Source organism: Dermacentor andersoni, chromosome 10, assembly GCF_023375885.2.
Source record: "Dermacentor andersoni chromosome 10, qqDerAnde1_hic_scaffold, whole genome shotgun sequence".
NCBI classification, from domain to species: Eukaryota; Metazoa; Arthropoda; class Arachnida; order Ixodida; family Ixodidae; genus Dermacentor; species Dermacentor andersoni.
The window spans coordinates 109,936,306-109,957,162 of record NC_092823.1 but is presented as its reverse complement, the minus strand read 5'-3'; the positions used below and the strand labels follow the sequence as shown (position 1 = coordinate 109,957,162).

The following is a 20,857-nucleotide window of genomic DNA, read 5'->3' as shown; positions in this document are numbered from 1 at the left end:
TCCATAAATTGACATACGAGGGAATGGGGTCACGTAATAGTACAAACACAAAAATTGAGCTCCAACATACTTTTCAAGCACATTCTAAAGCTTATAATAAAGGCAACGGAGGTGGGAAGGTGGTTCCAGCCATTACATGTAATTACATGTTTGGGAAATGAAGGAGTAAATGTGTTGGCTCACACAAAGAGTAAAAGACATGTTATGACTATGATTGGTACTAGAGGATTTCAATTATCGTAAATGAAACTTGTCTTTAAGACATGAATCGGGATAGTAAATATTTTAGAATAAGGGCATGCGGGGCATGTCAGGAGCTCGCAGAACTCATATGAGCTACAGCTGTGATAGCACATTACCTGCTGCTGCACGTTGGCTGCTTTCATGTCCCGCAAAAGGCGGCCAAGCTTTGCCACCAGCTGGGCTGCGAAGAGAAAGAGAGACGACGAAGAGATGCTCACTTTCAAAATCGTGAAACATTCTCAATTAAAAAACCCCTTACTATTGCAAATAGATTATAATTGAATCATTTTTTAGCATTAGTAACGTCTTTCTTTTTTCAGTGCATATAGTGGCATAAACTCGTGCGTTTGTCCTATTACAACTGTGCCTGAGTGATCACTATGTTTTTTGCGCACTGGCATTCGCATGAGTCAACTGAATTGTACTGACAGCCCAAGACAAAAGTACCTGAATAGTTCACTTAAAACTGGTTATAGTGCAAAATTCCCAGCAAATTCATTCCCCAGTCTTGAAGATAATTCAAGTAAAGATAGGGTAGGAGCACTTTGATAGGGCCTGCGCTCAAATTTATTACAGCGGCCAGAGCAAAGAGGCGTGGATGAGCAGCACTTATCTTTGGCAATACAGGTGGGCCTCAACCTAACAAAAGCACATTGTGTATGAAACTTTGTTATATCTGAAATTTTTTTTGAAGTTGAGGTTCGACTGTGCTAGTACAAAGTGCTAGGGCTTGGGAACAGGTGACATCTAAATCCACGTCCCATAGATTGGTAACCTCTGGATTGAAAATGTGGTTTTTCTATGCTTTTGCTCATTTAAAGAAGTGGAAGTGATTTTGACAGCACCAGGAACATGTAATAGACGTTGAGTTTTTTGACACCATGATTTGGAAAATTAATCCTAATATTTTCCTATCTATTTTTGTGGCAACACTAATATAATGTACTGGCGCAATGACTAAATTCTCAACAAGAATACACTGCTCTCTACAGAATGCCTGTCACATCCTGTCTGTGAAGCATTCAATAATAATAGTAATACAGTTGAAACCAGGTATATTGAACTCGAAGAGAATTGCAAAATAGTTCGATATATCGATAATTCGAAAAATAACATATGACTACCTGAAGCTTATCTGAAAACTCCACACATCTCAGTCAATCTCCCGAGAATGTTAAAAGCAGGAATTTACTGATCCCATGCTCGGAGCCACTCGGTGAAAAGTGCCATGCATTTCTTGTGGAGCGCATGTATCGGACCATGAGGCCTTTCGCGTTCTTGAAGCAGCGTCACAATCCTCTTTCAGGTAACGAATGGCTGCAGGCAGTATGCTTCACTGCCTGACAGTAAGTTCCTGCCGCTATCAGTATGCTTCACCGCATCACACGGCTGTAATGTGGTGAAGATTACTAAAGCAAATCCGGCACTATGGAGTGCAAATAGGACCCTTGCTGCACGAGCCCTCCATATTTTGAGGCATGCAACTTGCTAATTTCTCCTCTATGGAATGTACAGCCTTTCACACTCAATGCCTTGACAGCATCTGCCAAGACAGTGCTGTTTCGGCAACATAAATATTTTCCATGACACGAGCAGTAATTGGAGTCTCGTTAGAAGAAGTGCACTGCAGTGCAGCGCTCGATATATCGAATGTGGCAGTGAACGAGAATTGGATATATGCTTAGTACCTTCGCATGGGATTTCCAAGGGTATGCTACAACTATTTAACAAAGACAATTAAATATACCTGGGTTCTATATATCTGGGTTCAGCTGCAATAATAATAATAATAATAATAATAATAATAATACCAAAAACAACAATAATAATAATAATATAGTAAAATAAGTAAAATAAGATGGTAAAATAAACTGCTTGCTACTATGCCCCCATGCTACATTACTGGCTATAACAATTAAACCTGGCTACTGGGTGTCTGCACTTAAAACGTAAGTGAATTCCAGGAAAAAAGAAAGCAAGCCGCTTTGCCACACTCACCTTTGTTCCGTGCACCCTGCCTGAATGCCTTCATTGTCCCTCTCCCTTGTACCCCTCCAAAGCCCTCGAGGAGGTGAAAGGGAGATGGGAGAGGGGCATGCAAGACCAGCAATGTGATGAGACGAAAGTGTGCCTCACGGGGTGGTGTGTTGCATGAATGCAGTGGCGGCGAAGTGGCTTGCATTTTTTTCTTCTTCTCAAAGAATCTGCATTTTATTCCCTTTTGGCACACACACCCAGTAGCCAGATTTAATTGTTCTATAACTGATAACACAGTATAGGAGCACTGTCGTAAATAGTATATTTTAAAATAGAACACATACATCAGATATAGTATTGTTAAAACGGTACCATATAAACTGGTTTGACTGTATTGAGGTTTAAATGTAGTGGGCTAACTGTTGTTGACCAAATGCTACTGACGCACACAATTATGTGTCGGTAACAAACGCCTGAACTCTGCAATGTCAACTTTTCCCAATTCTTCCACAGCAGTCCGCATCTTGGATTGGGGAGTGCACATGGAATTTCTGAGCTTGGTCTGCGGGTGCAAAAGTCTTGAAGCCACCAACGGGACCAATAAAAACAAGACTCTTACCCAGCGTGCATAGAGAAAATTGCGAGATAGGAAAGGCTGGAGGACAGAACACAGTGCTGCAACAAAGCTTTCTACGGAATAGCTACTTTATGTACTACAACTAGTGAACATTAGGTTACATCAGAATGAACATTATCTGTGAACATTTGTGCACCCAGCACTCAACGTATTATATATTTATCGCGAATGTGAGCGGTGAGCTGTGGCTGCTGGTCACAGAAATGTGTCTCTCTGCTTGTTTGCTGGAAAGCACTGAGAGAAGTCGAAGAAGTCACCTTTGTAGTGTTGCCTTTCATGTATGAAACAGAGTACAGCACATTCCACATGTTCAGGAAGCATACTCATGCAGCAGCAAGAACATGGGACAGTCGGTGAGACGGTTAGTATGACAGATTGAAAGGAAGCAGGTGTTAGTACTGACCTTGGTGAGACCAGCACTCACCCTCGTCGATCGGTGGATCGGCTTCCTTCAGCAGCACCTGGACCTCGTTAAGAAGCTGCCAGTCACGTGCGCGGCTGCGTTCACTGTAGCAGCAGAAGGTGATAGAAAGCAAGGAGGAAGATTACCTTATTTCTGATAGTTTGTTATAGTCATGCTCAGCAATCATGGTTTGATTGTTCATTTTAAATAAATTTTGGAGATAACGAGAAGCTGTACCTGAGGACACGATGAAAAGGAACGGCCACAGCATACAGCTTGCCCTCAGAGGTCATGTAGCAGCACGGGTAGGTGTTTGGCCGTACAGTCTTCACCAGGACATTGTTCAGGCCCATTAGTGTGTAGTTGCTGTACAGTAGCCTTAGAAGCAAATGAAATTGAGAAGACGAGTAAGCCTCGTGCATTTAAACATACTGTAGCTGCAGTTCATTTCAATCATGTTTGGGGTAAAACAAGGTGTCTGATGGAAGAAGTTTGACTAATTCATGTGGTCTAACATTCCAAAGCAGCAGTGGGGCTATGAGTGGGGCTTCTCTGGTGGCGGCTGCATATGGTGCGGCTGAGCACGGCTACGCGGGCACCATCTTAAAAGCAATCTGTGATGGGTACAGAGTCTAGATATGTCATGGGCTGATAGCTTTGTGTGCAGTGTGTTCTCTCTGCTCAGTTCACATTGAAGTGAGAGGCAGCATGAAGGCCAATTTGCTTGTTGCTGCCACCACTCTTCCTCATACCAGCGTTTTAACAGTGTGTCCATGGTCATCGAGTGAGATGTGTTCAGGTTTGCCTGTGCACGCGTGACACCAGGACAAAAATACGGCAGTTGCCTTATTTTTGTGCATATAAACAGCATCGAAAATTTAAAAAATTTATAATAAAGTCGAGGTGCAGATTATATACGAATTTTGTTTCGAGAGGTGGCTTCACGGTAGTGCGGCTCATGCTGCTCTGAACTCAGATGACGATCTCTGATCATTACTAGAACCACTCAGATCTAGAAACTAGAACTCGAACCCCGATGAGCTGTGCTCAATGGCTGTCCTTTACAGCACAGCATCGCTGAAGAAGGGTGGAACATTGCCGCTGGCTGAAGATAAGACATGGACAAGTTGTGCATCCGTGAATGACTGTTCTTGAAAAGATGTCAGCATTGTCGTATACAGCGATTTCAGTGGGTTTTATGAATTGATTTTTTTTTCCCGGGCTGTTCTAATTGGGGGTGTGGGTTATGTGCCGTGGTGGGTTACACGCTAAAAAATGTGGCAGTAAGTGAATGTTTATGAGTTTATATGGCCGATAAAACTACTATCCTTACTTCGTATAGCTTTCTGGTAATTTTCTGTCGCAATCGATGTGCTGCCTCTCGAGCAAAACTGCCACTTTTTTTCCTTCGCTTTTTTTCATACTTTGGTGCCAAACAAACAAGGTTCTTAGTTTTCAGCTAGTGCTAGTGTTCACCTCCAGTCAAGCAAACACAAGTCATTAGTGACTTGATAAGTGAAGAGCACTTTCACAGCCACCTTCATCAACTTTGAAGATGGTGCTGAAAAAAAAAAAGAGATGGCTCCTCATTTTTAACCAGTACTGGTGTTGTTCGTCTCAGGTAAAATGAATGTAAACTGTTTGGCTCAATAAGTGAAGGCTGAAAACAATTCCACCACACCTTCCACCTTTTCCAACTGCAAAAGCAGCCACCCTCGAAGACTGATGAGGACACCACACCTGCAGTCAAAAAGAACCTAAGCTGTAGATAAAAATGCAGCAATAGATTGCACTGAAAATATGTGAGATAGCTATGCTTGCTACACACCATCTCTCAGATTCCAAGTTAAGCAGATAACATTTGTGCATCCTGCAGAAGAAAAATATATCTGACAAAATAAAGACAAGTTTCACTGTCCCTGCTATAATTAGAGAGCTTAATTAAAATATGAACATTTCCCTTGTGCTTTCCGGGTGTTGGCATTATACGATAGTTACTCAATTGAATGTAGTCTCTCCCAAGTCACGATTCTTTTCCTGGAAGGCCTCTCTTTGACCTTAATTCTTTTTCTACAAATGACAAACAGTCAGCATTAGAAAAAGATACCTCACAGTGTGAACCAATGACAGGTATATTTGTCAGTTTGCTTTTAATTGTCGCTTTCGACACTAGATAGCAGTACTTGTCAATTTTAATTAAAGTTGCTTGAACTTGGAAAGTATCGCAACCCTCTTCTCTTTGCTGCCGCGCCACTGATTGGCCAGTTGCCATCATGTGGTTGATTCCCGCCAGGAATGGTCCATGTTGCAATGGAGTGGACGGTAGGTGAAGCAATGTTGCAATCACCGTGCATGCCAGTGGTCCATGTGGACAAATATTGCCTTGTATGTCTATTAGGACATTATATCTCTCTTGCAAATCAAAAAGGTGAGCAGGAGTGCCCAGGAGATAAGGTTTTGGCTGTGGAAATCACTGGGAGTTCGGAGAAGCGCTTTTTAGGATACCACCTCGCCCTATTTCTCTTCTGCTGAAGGTACTTTTTGTAATACTTAAAGGAAAGAACGACGGCAAGAGCCATGATGTATAGTTGCACCGGATACAGTGCAACAACTTCACTCACACTGGTGACACCTGACATTGAGAGGCAAGGGTTTCTACAGACAAACACTTTAAAGAAGCGTTGCATGAAGTGTTGTATACTGCAGAAGTGTGCACTGCCTACATCATTTGCTGTAAGTCGCAAAGCTATCACGAATTTTTTTTGCAATGCGAGCATCAAGTAGTATTTTGCTGTTTATTCTGACTTAAGATGAGCCAGACATTGCACCAATGCTTCTTATAATGCAAGTCTCCTTTGTACTACAGCCACATGGGTTATTTTGATCCTCATCGACGTTGATCAGTGTGAAGCACTTCAACCATGATTACAGCAATAGTTTAAAGTTATGCATAGCAGCGCTTGATTCCAAGCCAGCTAAAAGAGCCTGTGTAGCATGGGTATCGGGTTCAACATTGTGTGTGAATTTTGCAACGCAAACTGCAACTACAGTTGAACCTCGCTACAACGAAACTGACGGGGCGCGCGAAAAATTTTGTTAAAGCGAAATTTCGTTGAGGCGAAAACAGCCCAAAAACACTGTCAGGTTGGACCACATAGTCCCAAAACATCATTTATTTCCAAAGAAGTCGGTCAGCTTCTTCTGCTTCTTTTTTTTTGCCACGAGTGCAGTGGCGCGGCTTTCGCACTCGGTGAACAGTTGCATCGCGACGTCGTCATCGTGAGCACCAAAAAATCTGCGGATCACATCAAAAGCATCCATCACTTTTATTGCAGGTGGTGGCGCTAAGTCCTCCGCGTCGCTGTCATCATCCGATGATGCGTCGTTGTGGCGAACGCCCTCAATTATAGCTTCGTCACTCAGCTCCTCGTGAGCTAGCACTTCACTGTCAACAGCGATGTAGTCGCCGATGTGAACATCGGCCGGCACATCTCCGGAGTCCTGAAGGGCTGCCCATGCCGCATTGGCCTCTGTGGAGGGTGGAGCAATTGTACTGCAGCCTTCCTCGTCCGACGTGGAGTTCGCTGCCAGTTGAGCATCGGAGTGAAAGCCGGCGTGCACAAAACAGTTGTAGATGATACTGCGACTGGTTGCCGTCCACGCTGCTGAGACCATCTGTACAGCCATGTACAAATCCACTTCGATTGCCCGACCGGTGTCGATGTTTAACACCAGCCGCTGAATCAGTCGCTGTCGATAAGCGCTTTTAACGCTATTGATGATACCTTGATCCAGCGGCTGGATTAAAGCCGTGCAATTCGGCGGGAAGAATCTTACTTCCACGCTTTGAAGCTGAACGTCTTCAACGTTATGCGCTGAGCAATTGTCGATGAGCAAACAAACCTTACGTTTCTTTGCCGTCATGTCACGGTCGAAAGCGGTTAGCCACTCTTTGAAAACGGCCCGTGTCATCCAAGACTTCTTATTGGCAACATATTTGACGGGCAGGCTCTTGCCACCTTTGAAGCACCGCGGCTTCGCACTTTTGCCTATCACCAGTGGGCAGCGCTTGTCAGACCCGTCCATGTTGCAGCACAGGAGCACAGTCACACGCTTTTTGCTATGCTTCCCTCCGCTGCATGGCTGGCCCTTCATGTGAAGCGTCTTGGAGGGGAGGAGCTCGAAGAAAAGTCCCGTTTCATCGGCATTGTATATGTCTGATGTGGCATATTTCTCCATTAATTCCGGCACAGTAGCTGATGCCCAAGCAGATGCAGCGTCGGCGTCTGATGAGGCCGACTCCCCACACAGCACTTTAGCGACGATTTCATGCCTGGCCTTAAAACGGGTCAGCCACCCTGAGCTGGCTTTGAAATCATTGATGCCCAGCATACAGGCATAGCCAAGTGCCTTTTGCTGCAACATGTTTCCGCTGACCGGCATCTTCTTTGCGCGCACGTCGAGGAACCACGTGTACAGAGCCTTCTCAAGGTCCTCATGAGCCGCTTGCATCAGCTTTTTCCGCTTCGCGGATGTCCCCGAAGAAAGAGCTTGCGCTTTCGCGTCTTTCGACTTCAAGATCGTTGACAGCGTGCTCTGTGAGATGCCGAAGTCCGCTGCAACATCTCCCTTTTTCCTGCCACTGGATGCCGCGCTGATAATCCGTGCCTTCTCTTCAAGCGAGAGGAACTTCCGCTTTCTAGATGAAGTCGCCATGCTCGCATTCATTACAGCGCACTAGCAGCACAAGCACGAGTGAAAAAAACTAGGGCAAACGCGCTGCTGTTGCCAGGCTGCTGCGTCCTTTGGCAACGGATTGGTTGCGGCTCTGAATTGGATTGGAAGAAAACGGGAGCTTGCCCCCGCGCCTTGTCGCAAGGCAGCCAGCCCGATAGTCATCAACACCAAGCTATGGCGGTGATCATGTGCGTTTCAGTGAGTGGATTAGTTTGGTCCAGCGAATGTTTAGCGAAACAAAGCAGCGTGGGCCTATGGAAGTACATAGATGGGCGGCGATATGCTTGTTTTATTGTAAGATATATTTTTAAATCGAGCTTCGCATAGCAAAAATTTCGTTGAAGCGGAAACGCGCCCCAAAAATGGTTCGTTGTGATGAGAAATTTGTTCCATTACTTTGTATAGCGAGCTGACGGGGAATTGGAAATATTTCGTTGAAGCGAAAATTTCGTTGAAGCGACGTTCGTTGTAGCGGGGTTCGACTGTATTATTTATTCTTCTCTGCTGCACGAAAGTACAGAAAATGTCAAGAGCTCATCGCACTTTCTGCAATGTGTGGTTGACGAGTACCCGGTCAAAGCTTCTTATGCGAGCTAGATGTACATCGGCTGGCCATGTACTATAAATGCTTTATACATTAAAAACGCTTCTTAATTAAGCACAGTATAGAGTAATTTAGTACCCAGTCATCATAGTTTAGCAACGAACACATAACTTATCGGAGAGCTCAGGGACGTTGAAGAGTATACAGAACAGGAGTATGAGTGGCCATGCTATCGCCCATCTTGCTTCACACAATTTGGCTGTCACGTTGTGATCTTAGTTACCTGTACAACTTATCATTATGCAATGTAGATGCTGCATCTCATCTTTTAAGTAAAGAACGAAGAAAGGCATTACAGATGGCTGTCATAGGAGAGATGCACTGGACCAAATCTCGCAACAATAGCACAGTTTTGCCTGCACAAGCTACGTTTGTGGTACTTTCAAGGTTCCAGTGATTTTAATGTTAACGGCATTATGATTAGCCTATCTCTATATTATGCACTGCTTGAATGGTTGCACTGGAAATGTGGCTGCCTGTGTGCCCACATTTCTAGAAAATTCCGTACACTATTCATCATTTCCTGCGGTACAGAAAGGATTAAAACCACTGTCACAGACTTTCTTTCACACTACAGTGGAACCCTGGTTATGCGCTTTCCGATTTTGTGACATCCAGGGTTTTACAACGGATTAGTGCAGTCCTAGCGAACTACCCATAGAGACAATGTTAAAAACCTTGAATATATGACGTAAGATCATGCATGTTCCATCTCATACGATGACTCAAACAAAACTGCGAACCAAATGACGAACATGTGACAAAGGTTGCCAACCTTTGACAGAACCTTTGCAGACCCTCCCTTCCATGAGGAGCGGGAGTGCACCCCTTGGCAAGCAGAAAGCCCAGACTCACACGTCTGCCGTTGGATTGCCAGTTTTGCACGGGTCGTTGTATGACACAGGATGTGCAAGAAGGCATTCCCTCAGGCTGACACTGCTAGCTGCCAAGGACAATGCCACAGATGCTGCCGTGCCTGTGCCTGCATATGTTCTGTGTAGCTTCTACAACATTTGGACGTTCGCCTATGCAGGCAATGCCATAGGCGACCTCCTTGCGGGTGATGCTGCACTTGAATGAAAGCTCCCGCTGTGCGACTCAAATAATGTTCAAGGAAACTGACCAATTTTTTTCTGTAGGTGAGAATAAAAACATTATAGCATTTGGTGGGTGAAAATCATGGTACACTATGCTAATTATCTTGAATGCAGCCTGACTGGCCCACTGCACTGCAGTATACATTTTGCATTTACTTATTTGGGGGTATTAGTTTCTGAATCCAGTAGAGTGTAAGCCTATAGTTTATTACTAGAAATGATTCACTTGCAGTATGCCATACCAACAAGGCCGGATGTCTACCCTTCCATAATTTAAATTCAAGCTACTCGCTACTTTGTAGCACGAAGCCACATATTAGTTAATGACAGATTTTCTTGGACATTCCCAATAATTTGGACGCCTTCGCGGCACCACCACATACTCCCTAAAGCCAATGTATAAGGACTTCTGAAATTTTGGATGTTAAAACCCTCCCCTACCTGGCTTTCCAGACTTTTTGCCTTGACTGCAGGTACAAAATGGCAGCACTTGAAACTTCCACCACTATTACCTCACAGCACTGACCCAGCACTCGCATGCTGATGCAACAGCAGCCATAGCGACCTTGGAAATGCTAGGCGTAGCTGCTTCGACGCTTGCTACCGAGCTCTCTGCTGTTTGGTGTCATGTTTTTTATTGAAAAATTTGCCCCTGTCAGCAATGGTGCCGACTGCGCCTTTGTCACCTTCGTCGATGGCTTCGAAGCATGGAAAGTAAGGGAGAAAGTAAGGGGGGAAGTACCGACACTGCATAATGCCGATTCCCGAAAGTTAGCTTCACCACAATACAGGAGTGTTACGCGGCCAAGCGTACGCAATGTATTGCGGTGGAGCATACCAACAGTGGAAAGGGGCCCCTATCGCGGTATACCATATGTATTGTTTAATTATACACGCATTCACTCACAATCTTTTGTCACAGTAAGAGCACCGGTACACTTAGTAAGTGCATTCGTGGGCCTTCAGGGGTCTTTTTGACATGCCTGCGGCGAGTTAAGCCCTTGGGGGCAGTAAGGCATGTATTTATTTTGAACTGCCCGATTTTTTTAATATTTTTCGCAGGCCCTAGGAAGTTAGAAAAATCGAACGTTGACTATACAATACACATAATTTTTGTTGGTCTGATTATACGATGCCTGAATTATATGACATTCTTGTGTGGTCCTCATAAAGTTGTACAATCGGAGTTACACTCTAAGACATTTACAGCATCTGATCCAGTGACTCACTTGAACAAATTTTCATCCATTAAGTGCCTCCCTTATTTCTTAAGTTCAAGCTATTACATGGTTGCTTTTATTATTATCATTCAACCTACTAGACGGTACAGATAAAGCGCAGTGAATGCAAACGGCACTAACCTCAATAACACCCCAGCGCGGTGCGTAGACAATGAGGAACTGCGTTCTCCTCGGCACTCCGTTGATCGCCGTGTCTGGTGAACTGTCCTCCACTTCAACCCAGCCGCACTCAGCATCTCGGTAGCCTGGAGTTTTTTTTATGTTGCCAGGCACAAGAGAAGCCACAGTTACACATGCTGCTTTTCTGTACACTTCTAGCCAAGATACAGCATGGCTAAATAGATTTGGTTGAATAGTACATATAGACTATTAAAGAAATACTATTAGAAAAAGATATAGATATTGATAACCGATGGTCATTAACGGTTACTGACTGGATTCCAAGGGAAGGGAAGCATAGCAGGGGGCGGCAGAAAGGTGGGCGGATGAGATTAAGAAGTTTGCAGGGACAACATGGCCACAATTAATACATGACCGGGGTAGTTAGAGAAGTATGGGAGGGGCCTTTGCCCTGCAGTGGGCGTAACCAGACTGATGATGATGATTAGAAAAAGATTTCTTGTATAGAATTCAATCTGCTACCATAGTTATTTGAGTTGAATTAAATTCAATTTCAAAAACAAGTATTTGCAGAACTCCAATCCACAGGTTTTCCACATTTTCATGCATACACCCTGACCCTTATAAAAAGCAGCGGCCCAAATCAAAACTGAAAAAAAAAACAACCTTATACTCCAGCGCATAGGTGACCAAAATGACCATGGACAGCAACATGGAAATCTTCATGAAAGCAACATGACACCATCAATGACTGAAAGTGATGCTCTGGCAGCAATTTTGCTTTGTATGCCCATTTCTCGCTGCTATTGTTGCTACATTTTTTCTGTGATAGGTGTGGCTTGCCCCTAATACAGTGCAAGTTCATAGGCAAATTTTAGCTTGTTAGGTGCAATGTGTGGCTTTATGGCAATGTACTGCCCTGAAATTGCCGCCGGTGGCAACATTAGCGTGTAGCCTGTGGCCTAACCTTTTCTTCGATTTTTCAAACTTTCGGCTCGGCTTTTGTGCATGAAATATAGAATATTGGTACAACAAATCTAATTTGCATGCCTATGCACCTTTCCAGATGCGTGTTGCAGTGTTCTGGAAGACGTTGAACAGAACAATCCTGCCGACGCTGTCGGTGACGGCGGCCAACTGCTTGCTCGGGGACAGGAAGATTCGCATGCCCTTACGGTGCTTGTCGAAGATGCCGCACCTAAGGAAAACAACAGAAGTTTCTGTTACTGGCAAAGAACAAAGGTATGGTAAGTAATGTCAAAATGCAAACCAAATTGTAGGGCTTAATATAGAAATGCAACACATGAACTACGAAAGACACCATAGCAAAGATGCCAGATAAATTCTGACAAACTGGGGTTTTTCAATGTACATGCAAATCAAAGAAAACAAGAGTTTCTGCATTCAGTCCCTATAAAAATGAGGTTGTGGCTGCTGGGAATTGAACCCACGACTTCTCTCTCCACAGCAGAACACTATAGTCACTATAGGCAAATGGCTCACAACGTAAAATACCAGATAAAGTTGACTTCCATTAATTTGACTCTGACTGAACTGATGAAATTGATGGAATTATAAGGTGGATCGGATTAAACAAGATGCAGAAAAAACTCCAAAACACAGCGCTCATTCATTTGGCGATACATCCCCCCATTCTAACACACCTCCAAATCAAATGTGTGCCCGCTTTCCATGTGCCCAAAGTAAAAAAATGAATGTATAAATTAAATTAAAGCTCCTAAACAAAGCAGAAATCTAATGCACACTGAATTTTTTAGAAAACGAAATGAAAGAAAAAAAAAGGGGGGGGGGGGGGCAGGAGAGCAAGGTTCTAATATGTGTGTTGCACAATGATGGCCAGTTTCCTAATGTCAGCTTCGCCACAATACAGTTGTGTCGTGCGGTAGCCCATACGAATGCCACAAAGGCGGTTTTGGTATTGTGTTCAATTGCATTGGCCAGTAAATTTTCGTTCCAATTCTTGAAAAAAGAAAAAAAAAGAAAATGCGTGTGTTAGAATCGGGTAAATGCCATAATCAGACATCGTGAGCTATGGTTATCGCTTGAAAACTTTCCTAGGGAAGGCCGAAAATATGAAGGTGAATCAGACAGTCTTTGCCTTTATTTCTTTAAAGCCAAATTACGGCTGTAAATGCAAAGTCAACAAAGCAACATAGATATGCATTCCCAGTGGTGGGCCTTTCTTGGACCAAGCTGGCCTTATCTGCTGGCAGCTCTGCGGCACGGCGCTGCTGTCAGCTGTTGAAAATGGCGGTTGTGCTTCACAAGTCCACGGCGTACAAGCAACGAAGTGTGACTCATTTTCTATGGAGAAAAGGACAAACACCCACCGAAATCCACAGGAAAGTGCAGCCCACGTGAAGCGAAAGATGTCTCACTTTGAGAAGCGCAAGGTGGTGGTGTTGTGAGTTCACAAAAGGCCGTGAGGACTTGCATGACCAATGAACGTTCGGGGAGGCCGTGTGTGTCGCTGACTGACGATGACATTTCCCGTGTAGATGCAATGGTGAAAGTGAATCAGCATACGCACCTCAAGGACGCTTCTCGGGAGCTTGGAATTTCGTATGGGAGTGCTTACAGCATTCATAGGTCCTTAGAGTGTCAAATGGTTTCATGTCGGTGGGTGCCTAAGCAGTTGGACGACACAATGAAAGGCAAGTGAACGACTGCTCCACTGAATCATCTGCAATGATATGGCGAGGAGGGTGAAAGATTCCTGGCCGCACTGTTATTGCCGATGAAATGTGGATGCTGCGTTTCACACCGGAATCGAAGCAGCAGAGCATGGTGCGGAAACATCCGAGTTCGCCTGTGACATAAAAAATTCTGTTCAGTGCCATTTGTTGGGAAAGTGATGTTAGCGGCCTTCCTGGGATTGCCAAAGACCCCTCCTGCTGGATTTCACGCCACAAGGTGCAACCATTAATGCCGACAGTTATTGTTACACACTGTCACGTCTGCTGGCTGCCATCAGGCGAAAATGCTGAGGGATTCTCGACGCGGACAACTCGGTTTTCCTTCACGACAATGCGAGGCCACGTGTGGCAATCAGAACTGCCGATAAGCTCCAGTAATTTCACTGGGAAAGTCTGAACCACCCATCGTACAGTCCAGACCTCGCTCCCAGTGATTTCCACGTTTTTGGTCTGCTGAAGAAGTTCTTGGTGGGACAGCAATTCATGCGCAGCAATGAAGGCAAGACAGCAGTTCAACGGTGGCTCCACGGTCAGCCAGAGGAATTTTACCACAGGGGCAGCTCAAATTTAGTACTGCGATGGGACAAATGTCTGAACAGGTGTCTGGACTATGTGGAAAAATAGCGTAAGGTACATAGAACAGTACATATATTTGTAACTACTTGCATGTACCTTATTTTGGGTAATCAAAAATAAGGGCAAGGACTTTCTGATTTGCCCTCATACTTTTTTGACAGGAGGTGATGCGTGTTCAATGCATACATTGCCCCTAAGCTCCGACGAGATAGATACTGCCACTAAAGGGATAGCTACGTGGGTCACCATGGGGGTCAGGCACATGCATGCCGACTGGTCAAGTTAAAATTATTCGGCGAATGTCAATTTTAGGACAGAAATAATGAAAGTTTGGGCGAACAGAAATGTATGGGCGGTGGCTGGGACCTCTGGCCTGGATTGAATCAACCGAGAAATTGAATTAACTGGAGCCAAATTAATGGAAGTCTACATTATGATACGAGAACCTTTTACCGGATTTTTACATGTCTAATATATTTGAGTAGCAATGTTTTTAGAGGTTTAACAAGATATTAAAGACAAATATTGACCCACGCTAGATTGGTGGACAAATGTTGAACGCTATCCAAAGCATCACTTTAGCAAACGGAGCTTGTGCGAGGGAGACTATGATGCAAAGGCAGGGAAGGACTGTGAATATGAGTTACCGATTCCCGTGACGTAATATGTCCTGTGTATAAATGCTGTACTGTAGTCAACTAATATTACAAAGAGTACATTATGTCGCACTGGCAGACGTTGACGTACACTGACAGGTGACAAATGCTTACACCACTATGCTGACCATCGCATTCTTCAAGAGGACCTTCATCTCGTTTCCAAATGGTGTGAAGACTGGCAAATGAAACTTAACTCATCTAAATGCCAACTAATGACATTCATGTGAAAAACATCAATTCATAGCTTTTTCTATTATATAAACACAAATATAGTATCTCAGGCATCAGTATATGTATAAATATCTAGGCGTAACTCTTACACCCAGCCTTTTCTGGGCCTTTCACATTGCAACCATATGCGCAAACGCTTGCAAATCTCTTGGGTATATTCATCGCAACTTGCGTAACTGCCCATCTAACATCTGTAAATTAGCATTCCTATCATTAGCACGCCCTCAGCTTGAGTTCGTGCCGCCTATATGGTCTCCCTACCATGAATACTTAATCCGCATGTTAGAAGCCATCCAAAACCAAGCTAGTCGATTCATTTCCCGAAATTACAGCTACCAGTCAAGCATTGCTCAATTAAACTTGACCTTTCCCTTCAATCACTGAGTAGCCGACGTGACATAGCACTCCTGTCCTTGCTCCATAGATATTTTCACCAAATGAAGCCATCAAACTTGCCACTGGAACGCGCTTCTTGCACATCACGACGACTTTATAATGATTTAAGCCTCACTCGCATTTATGGCAACACTAACGCATTTAACTTCTCAGCTCTACCACGAGCGATTCGGTTATGGTATTCACCTCCTAACAGCACTGCCACTCAAATGAGCAATGATAAATTCAGACAACTACTGAACCTGCAGTCTTCATCATAACAAATATATTCATCTGTACATATGTCATGTCATATAATACGTGTCCCATATGGGTCATGTCTCTTTTCTTTTGTTGTTGTTTCAATTTTGTTTGCTTTATGTGCTTGCACGATGTATGTTATTTTGCGTGAGTGTTACATCGCTTCTTATGTTACCGTGAATCGTACTTTTCATTCCTTTCCCGACAACTCTTTGTATTGATCAAGCGTTTTTATTTGTTACACTGTTTTGCAAGCATGTGATCATTATAAAAATTTTTAGCTCTCACATTTTTTAGCGCTTATATATTTGTTTTCTCTTGTCATTTGTTTAATGATGCCCCCCTTACTCGATGCTCCCCTTGGGGCCTGTAAGGTACTTTGAAATAAATAAATAAATAAATAATCAACAGTTGTCTGAGCTATTTAAAATATCTTACCGTAAGGTCACTGTGGTATAAAAGATACAAACAGGGATAAGGCATCTCAAAAGGCTCGCCTACATTTCAATAGGTGGGCCTATCTATGCTAAAAATAGACCCACCTAGTATGACCCACCTAGTATGTAGGCCAGCCTTTCTGAGGAACCTTATTCCTGTTTGTAACTCCTATATACCAAAGTGTGCAACTCCATCTGTCGGCCCCCTTCTAGATCTTCGATTACCGTAAAGCCAGTATTAGTTATCAGACAAAAACCACATAGGACTACAGCATAATACCACCATTTGCGACCTTTTACAGGTGTGGGCACAAGGCAAGCCTCCATTGTGAAGCCAACATTAATTTTGGAAGCCTGTGGATTTTTTAAACATGCACGCACAGAACAGTCAACAAGCGTTTCTTGCATTCCTCACTCATTGTAATGCCTTTGCTGCAGTCAGGAGTAGAACACCCAGACCTCGTGCTTAGCAGTGGAATGCCATGGACAACGAGTCTTGATGGCGAGTACTAGCATAACTTACCGCAACGGTACACCGGAAGCAGGTTCAATCGGAGGGGCTTTGGCTTCCTCCTGCTGAGTCTTGGTGAGCTTGCCCAGAAGGGAGCTGAAACGAGCATGAACAAACTTCAATCACACATTTTGGTAAGTACAGGGCTCACATCTCCATACTTTTGAAAAGAGAAGCTGCCCCAGCTGTTTGTTCTCTTTCATATGCTAAGCCTTCACATTACGAACGCTCAAGAAATATAATTAAACTGCCTATATCAGGGACCTTTCTCCCAATTCTAGCTTTTCCTTTATTCTGTTTATCTATTCATTGCCGTCTTCTATGGCAAGAAAATTGGTGGCGCATCCATCCTTTCGAAATGATTGGCAACACTAATGAGATTATCTATCTACCTTATGATGGCTGTGTAATTGGTGACATGTTTTATAAGCTATGATGATTACTACGAAGAGTGGAACATACTAAATGACCCAAGTTGGCGTCAAAGGGCTTCATTAAAAAGTGGCAAATACCGAATGGCAGGTGCCAAATGATGCAAGTTGGCATGAAAAGAAAACAGTTACATCTGGACGTAGATAGATAACAGAAAGTACGCAAACTATCCTATTAATGATAATCGCATTACAACAACCTTTTCCGACGGAGAAGCTGCTCAGATCGATCAACAAGCCAAGAGAGATAAAACTTTATTGTGCCCTTGATGGGGTCCAGGGGTGGTGGGAGTTGGGAGACTAACCCCAAGTGCCCCCTTTCCTCAGACGGTGGCCAGTCCTTGCTTTCTGGCAGCGTCTTCGGCCATACGGACGGCCCTGAGCGGCTCTTCTGGGTCCAAGCCGAGCAGCAAAGTACCCCATTGCTCGGCTGTAGTCATGACGCATGTAGTGTTAGTGTGGTGGGTGAGGCTTTGGGGCATGACCACATAATGTGAACGAGGTTAACGCGGGCCTCGCACGCTTTGCAGAGTGGGGAGTATGCATCGGGGTAAATGCGGTTGTACAGCACGGGGTTTGGGAAAGTTCACGTCTGAAGTAGTCGCCAAGGGATGGATTGAAATTTATTCAGTGTTTTGTGTGCCGGGGAGGGGGGGGGGGGTAGCGTAACCGCTCTCTGCAGTAGTGGAGGAGGATTTCTCCGAACGTGACCATTCGTTCCCAGCATGGCCGCGATGCTGAACAGAAGGCTCATCAGGATCGGAAGACGCAGGAGAAGGGCGATGCGCCCGGTGTGAGAGAGCTCGGGCGGCGTCGTGGGCCAAAAAACATGGTCACAAAATGCATCCACAAGGTGAAAAAATTAACAATTACCAAAAGCTCTGCATGAAGGGGAGACTAAAAGGCAAACACTCAGCCTACCTAGAATGCTCAATTACCATTCTGGAAACTTTGCAACATTTTTTTTGTGGCAAGAGATGAGTTAAAGGGCTACGCAATTATTTCGTTCTTCAAATCACTCATGATGAATGGGCTCTCTTATGCAGCTGTGACAGCGATCTTGGAGGCCATGCGTTACAGAGGTGTCATACATAACAGGTGCCGCACTCCTGCCGAATGTAATAATTTATGCCTCCCCATGTGGGAGCTACCGAGGTAAAGCTTTGTCTTAGTGGTTCACGAAGAGGGCTACGACATGGAGAAAAATGGCCATCCACCCAAGGCCAGCGCGAAGCTACTTCACATTTTTATTCCCACGACAACAGAAGATGCTGTATGAAGCAAGAATGGTACAATGCGCGGCTCTTACTCAGCGAGGAAGGTCTTCACCCGTGATGCCACTGCAACAGCAACATCCGTGAGGTGCGGCTGAACAAAGCCCTGCAATGAATGAGAGCAAGTCAAAATTATGTTGCTTTGTTGCAATGCCCTTGAGATCATTGGCCGGTTAAGGTGCCTCTGAATCTCGCATTCCAGCCAGCAATTCATGAATTCCAGAGAACGTACGAACAACTACTTGGAAGGGGAAACTAGTTGCAGAAGGGAAAGGGAAGAAAACTAAAACTTTACTTGCATAAGAACTTATGAACATTAAACTCTGATAAGTCGAAACGTGTGGGAATCACAGGTTTAATTTCAGTTACCAGAGGTTTCGGTTACTCTAGAAACCGAGTAAAGCTTGGTCTAAAACAGAATTACGAGCTGTTCTATGAACAGATATGCAGGCATGGTTGCTGCTCAAACAGATAGTGTGATCAGAACAGGCATATGAATAAATATGACACCTGACCATCCCAAGTACGCTGCCACTTTCTTTGGCACAATATTGCAGTGATTAATTGATTGATTGTTTCATTCAGTCATTCATTCATTCATTCATAGCCATAGCCATGAGCTTGCATGATGCACAGCAATATCTGTGGTTAGGGCCATGCAAACTACCTCAGGTGCTTTAGCCAGGTGTAGCAAACACTGAAAAGCATTGCTGACCTCCTTGGCATAGTAGAAGCCGACGTACGGGTCTGTGCCCGTTGCACAAATGAGGCTTGAGGCAGCAGCAGAGAACCGCATCATGCCGCTGTGGGCCTTGCGGATCGACTCTGTCACCATCTGGTCAAACGGCCGTGGAGCCACGGTTCCTGAAAGAAACAGGCAACCGTGGTTGCACTTGCTCGCGAGAGCACTGTGGCAATGGCCGAGCAACCACATGGAGATGGCCGCGCTTCATCACACTCAATGGTATAGCACTAAAAGTCATGAACTTTGTGTTCTCAAAATGGTTTGCTCTTGAACCAACCACGAGCAGGCTTTCCCACACACCTAACATGCCCTAACCAACATGGCCAACCTGCCACTAATGAGCCCTTTTGAAGCTAAGAGATGCCTTTTGAACCCCTTACCTCCCTATGACGAGTTAACTTGTCGTGACAACGGTTGTGCAACCCTGTAATTTTGACACGTCAATAAATAATACAAAATGTTCTTGGCACATTTTTTTCAAGAGCAGTAAATGCGCTATGGGCAATACGGGTAATATACTTTCCAGAAGAAAGAAAGGGAAACAAATGCAGGGTTTAAAAACAGTTCACACCACTCAACTTCTCAAAATTTCTCATGGCAGTTAAGGGGTCAAAAGCTTGTGTGTTTTGCAAGGAATGAACAGCAGTGGTGGCAGCAACAATGCTCACGCTGACACCTTATTTAAGATTCCAGCCTGACATCCGCCATCTTGGTTAGTACGCATAAGGTGTGTGTAAACAGGCACTTGCAGGTTTAGAAAGCCAACTGACCTGGGAATGTCTAGCTTAGCATTTATGACATATGTGTTGAAGATGCACACATGTTGAATGCCTCTTTCTGTTCCATCATTAATTGCACGGTTCATAGCTCCCTACCCTTTAAACACAGTTTCACTCCATAATTGTCGATGACAAGGTAACTCGTCATCACAATTGAGCACCCTCTGGTGCCAATGACGAGTCAACTTGTCGTGAACTTTCAGAGATTTTTGCAAATGTGTATATGTGCGGCCCCTTGTAATTTTGACAAATAAATAAAACACAGTGACTTCTGCTATTGCTTTTCAACAAGACCAGTTAAAATGCAATAGGTATTTCTGGTATACTTTTAAAGTGAAGCAAAATATGCAGGCATAAAAAAATTACTTTTAAAAATCTTTTCAGAATTCGTCATGGCAGTTAAGGGATTAAAGGCTTTCTAAATGACGATGTCCGAATATGGTCCCTTGAACCTTCTTCCTTCATCTCACAATCTCAAGTGGCTGTGTTATCGAACGCCAATGAAGTGGTATGACTCACCTACGGCCTCACAGTCTCCCACATGACGTATGTCCTGGGGCCCCCACTTTTTGTAGCTCAACGGCGGGGGAGTCACCGTGGGACCCTGATTGCCAGCGCCACCTATTCAACCGAAGATGATTCGTTAGCAGCTGAAGCAGTCGCAAATGCTTCTGCACATGCTGGATTTTTTTGGTGTTTTTAACCAGAGATAAGTTTCAATCTCTGAAATGACGACACTGTTGTCATGCTCTTGCCTATGTAATAGTGGCTTCAAAAGCACCTGCGCAGAACACAATGAACA

General features: G+C 44.3%; 1 protein-coding gene across 2 annotated transcripts in view; it reads right to left on the bottom strand.

Annotated features, from left to right (window-relative positions):
* LOC126543625 (rab3 GTPase-activating protein non-catalytic subunit-like) overlaps positions 1–20,703 on the bottom strand; it is a 45,977-nt gene extending 25,274 nt beyond the window's left edge. The window contains exons 1-10 of one of the 2 annotated variants that reach the window (XM_055077788.2): positions 20,575–20,703; positions 19,247–19,395; positions 18,567–18,637; positions 16,839–16,922; positions 12,118–12,257; positions 11,060–11,184; positions 4,942–5,000; positions 3,498–3,638; positions 3,261–3,364; positions 360–424 (exon numbers count right to left, since the gene is read on the bottom strand). In XM_055077788.2, coding sequence (XP_054933763.1) covers positions 360–424; positions 3,261–3,364; positions 3,498–3,638; positions 4,942–5,000; positions 11,060–11,184; positions 12,118–12,257; positions 16,839–16,922; positions 18,567–18,637; positions 19,247–19,366 — 909 coding nt within the window. In that variant the 5' untranslated portion in view covers positions 19,367–19,395; positions 20,575–20,703. The remainder of the gene's footprint in view (positions 1–359; positions 425–3,260; positions 3,365–3,497; positions 3,639–4,941; positions 5,001–11,059; positions 11,185–12,117; positions 12,258–16,838; positions 16,923–18,566; positions 18,638–19,246; positions 19,396–20,574) is intronic. The other variant, XM_055077789.2, reaches the window with a different exon arrangement.
* Between the last annotated feature and the right edge of the window lie 154 nt (positions 20,704–20,857).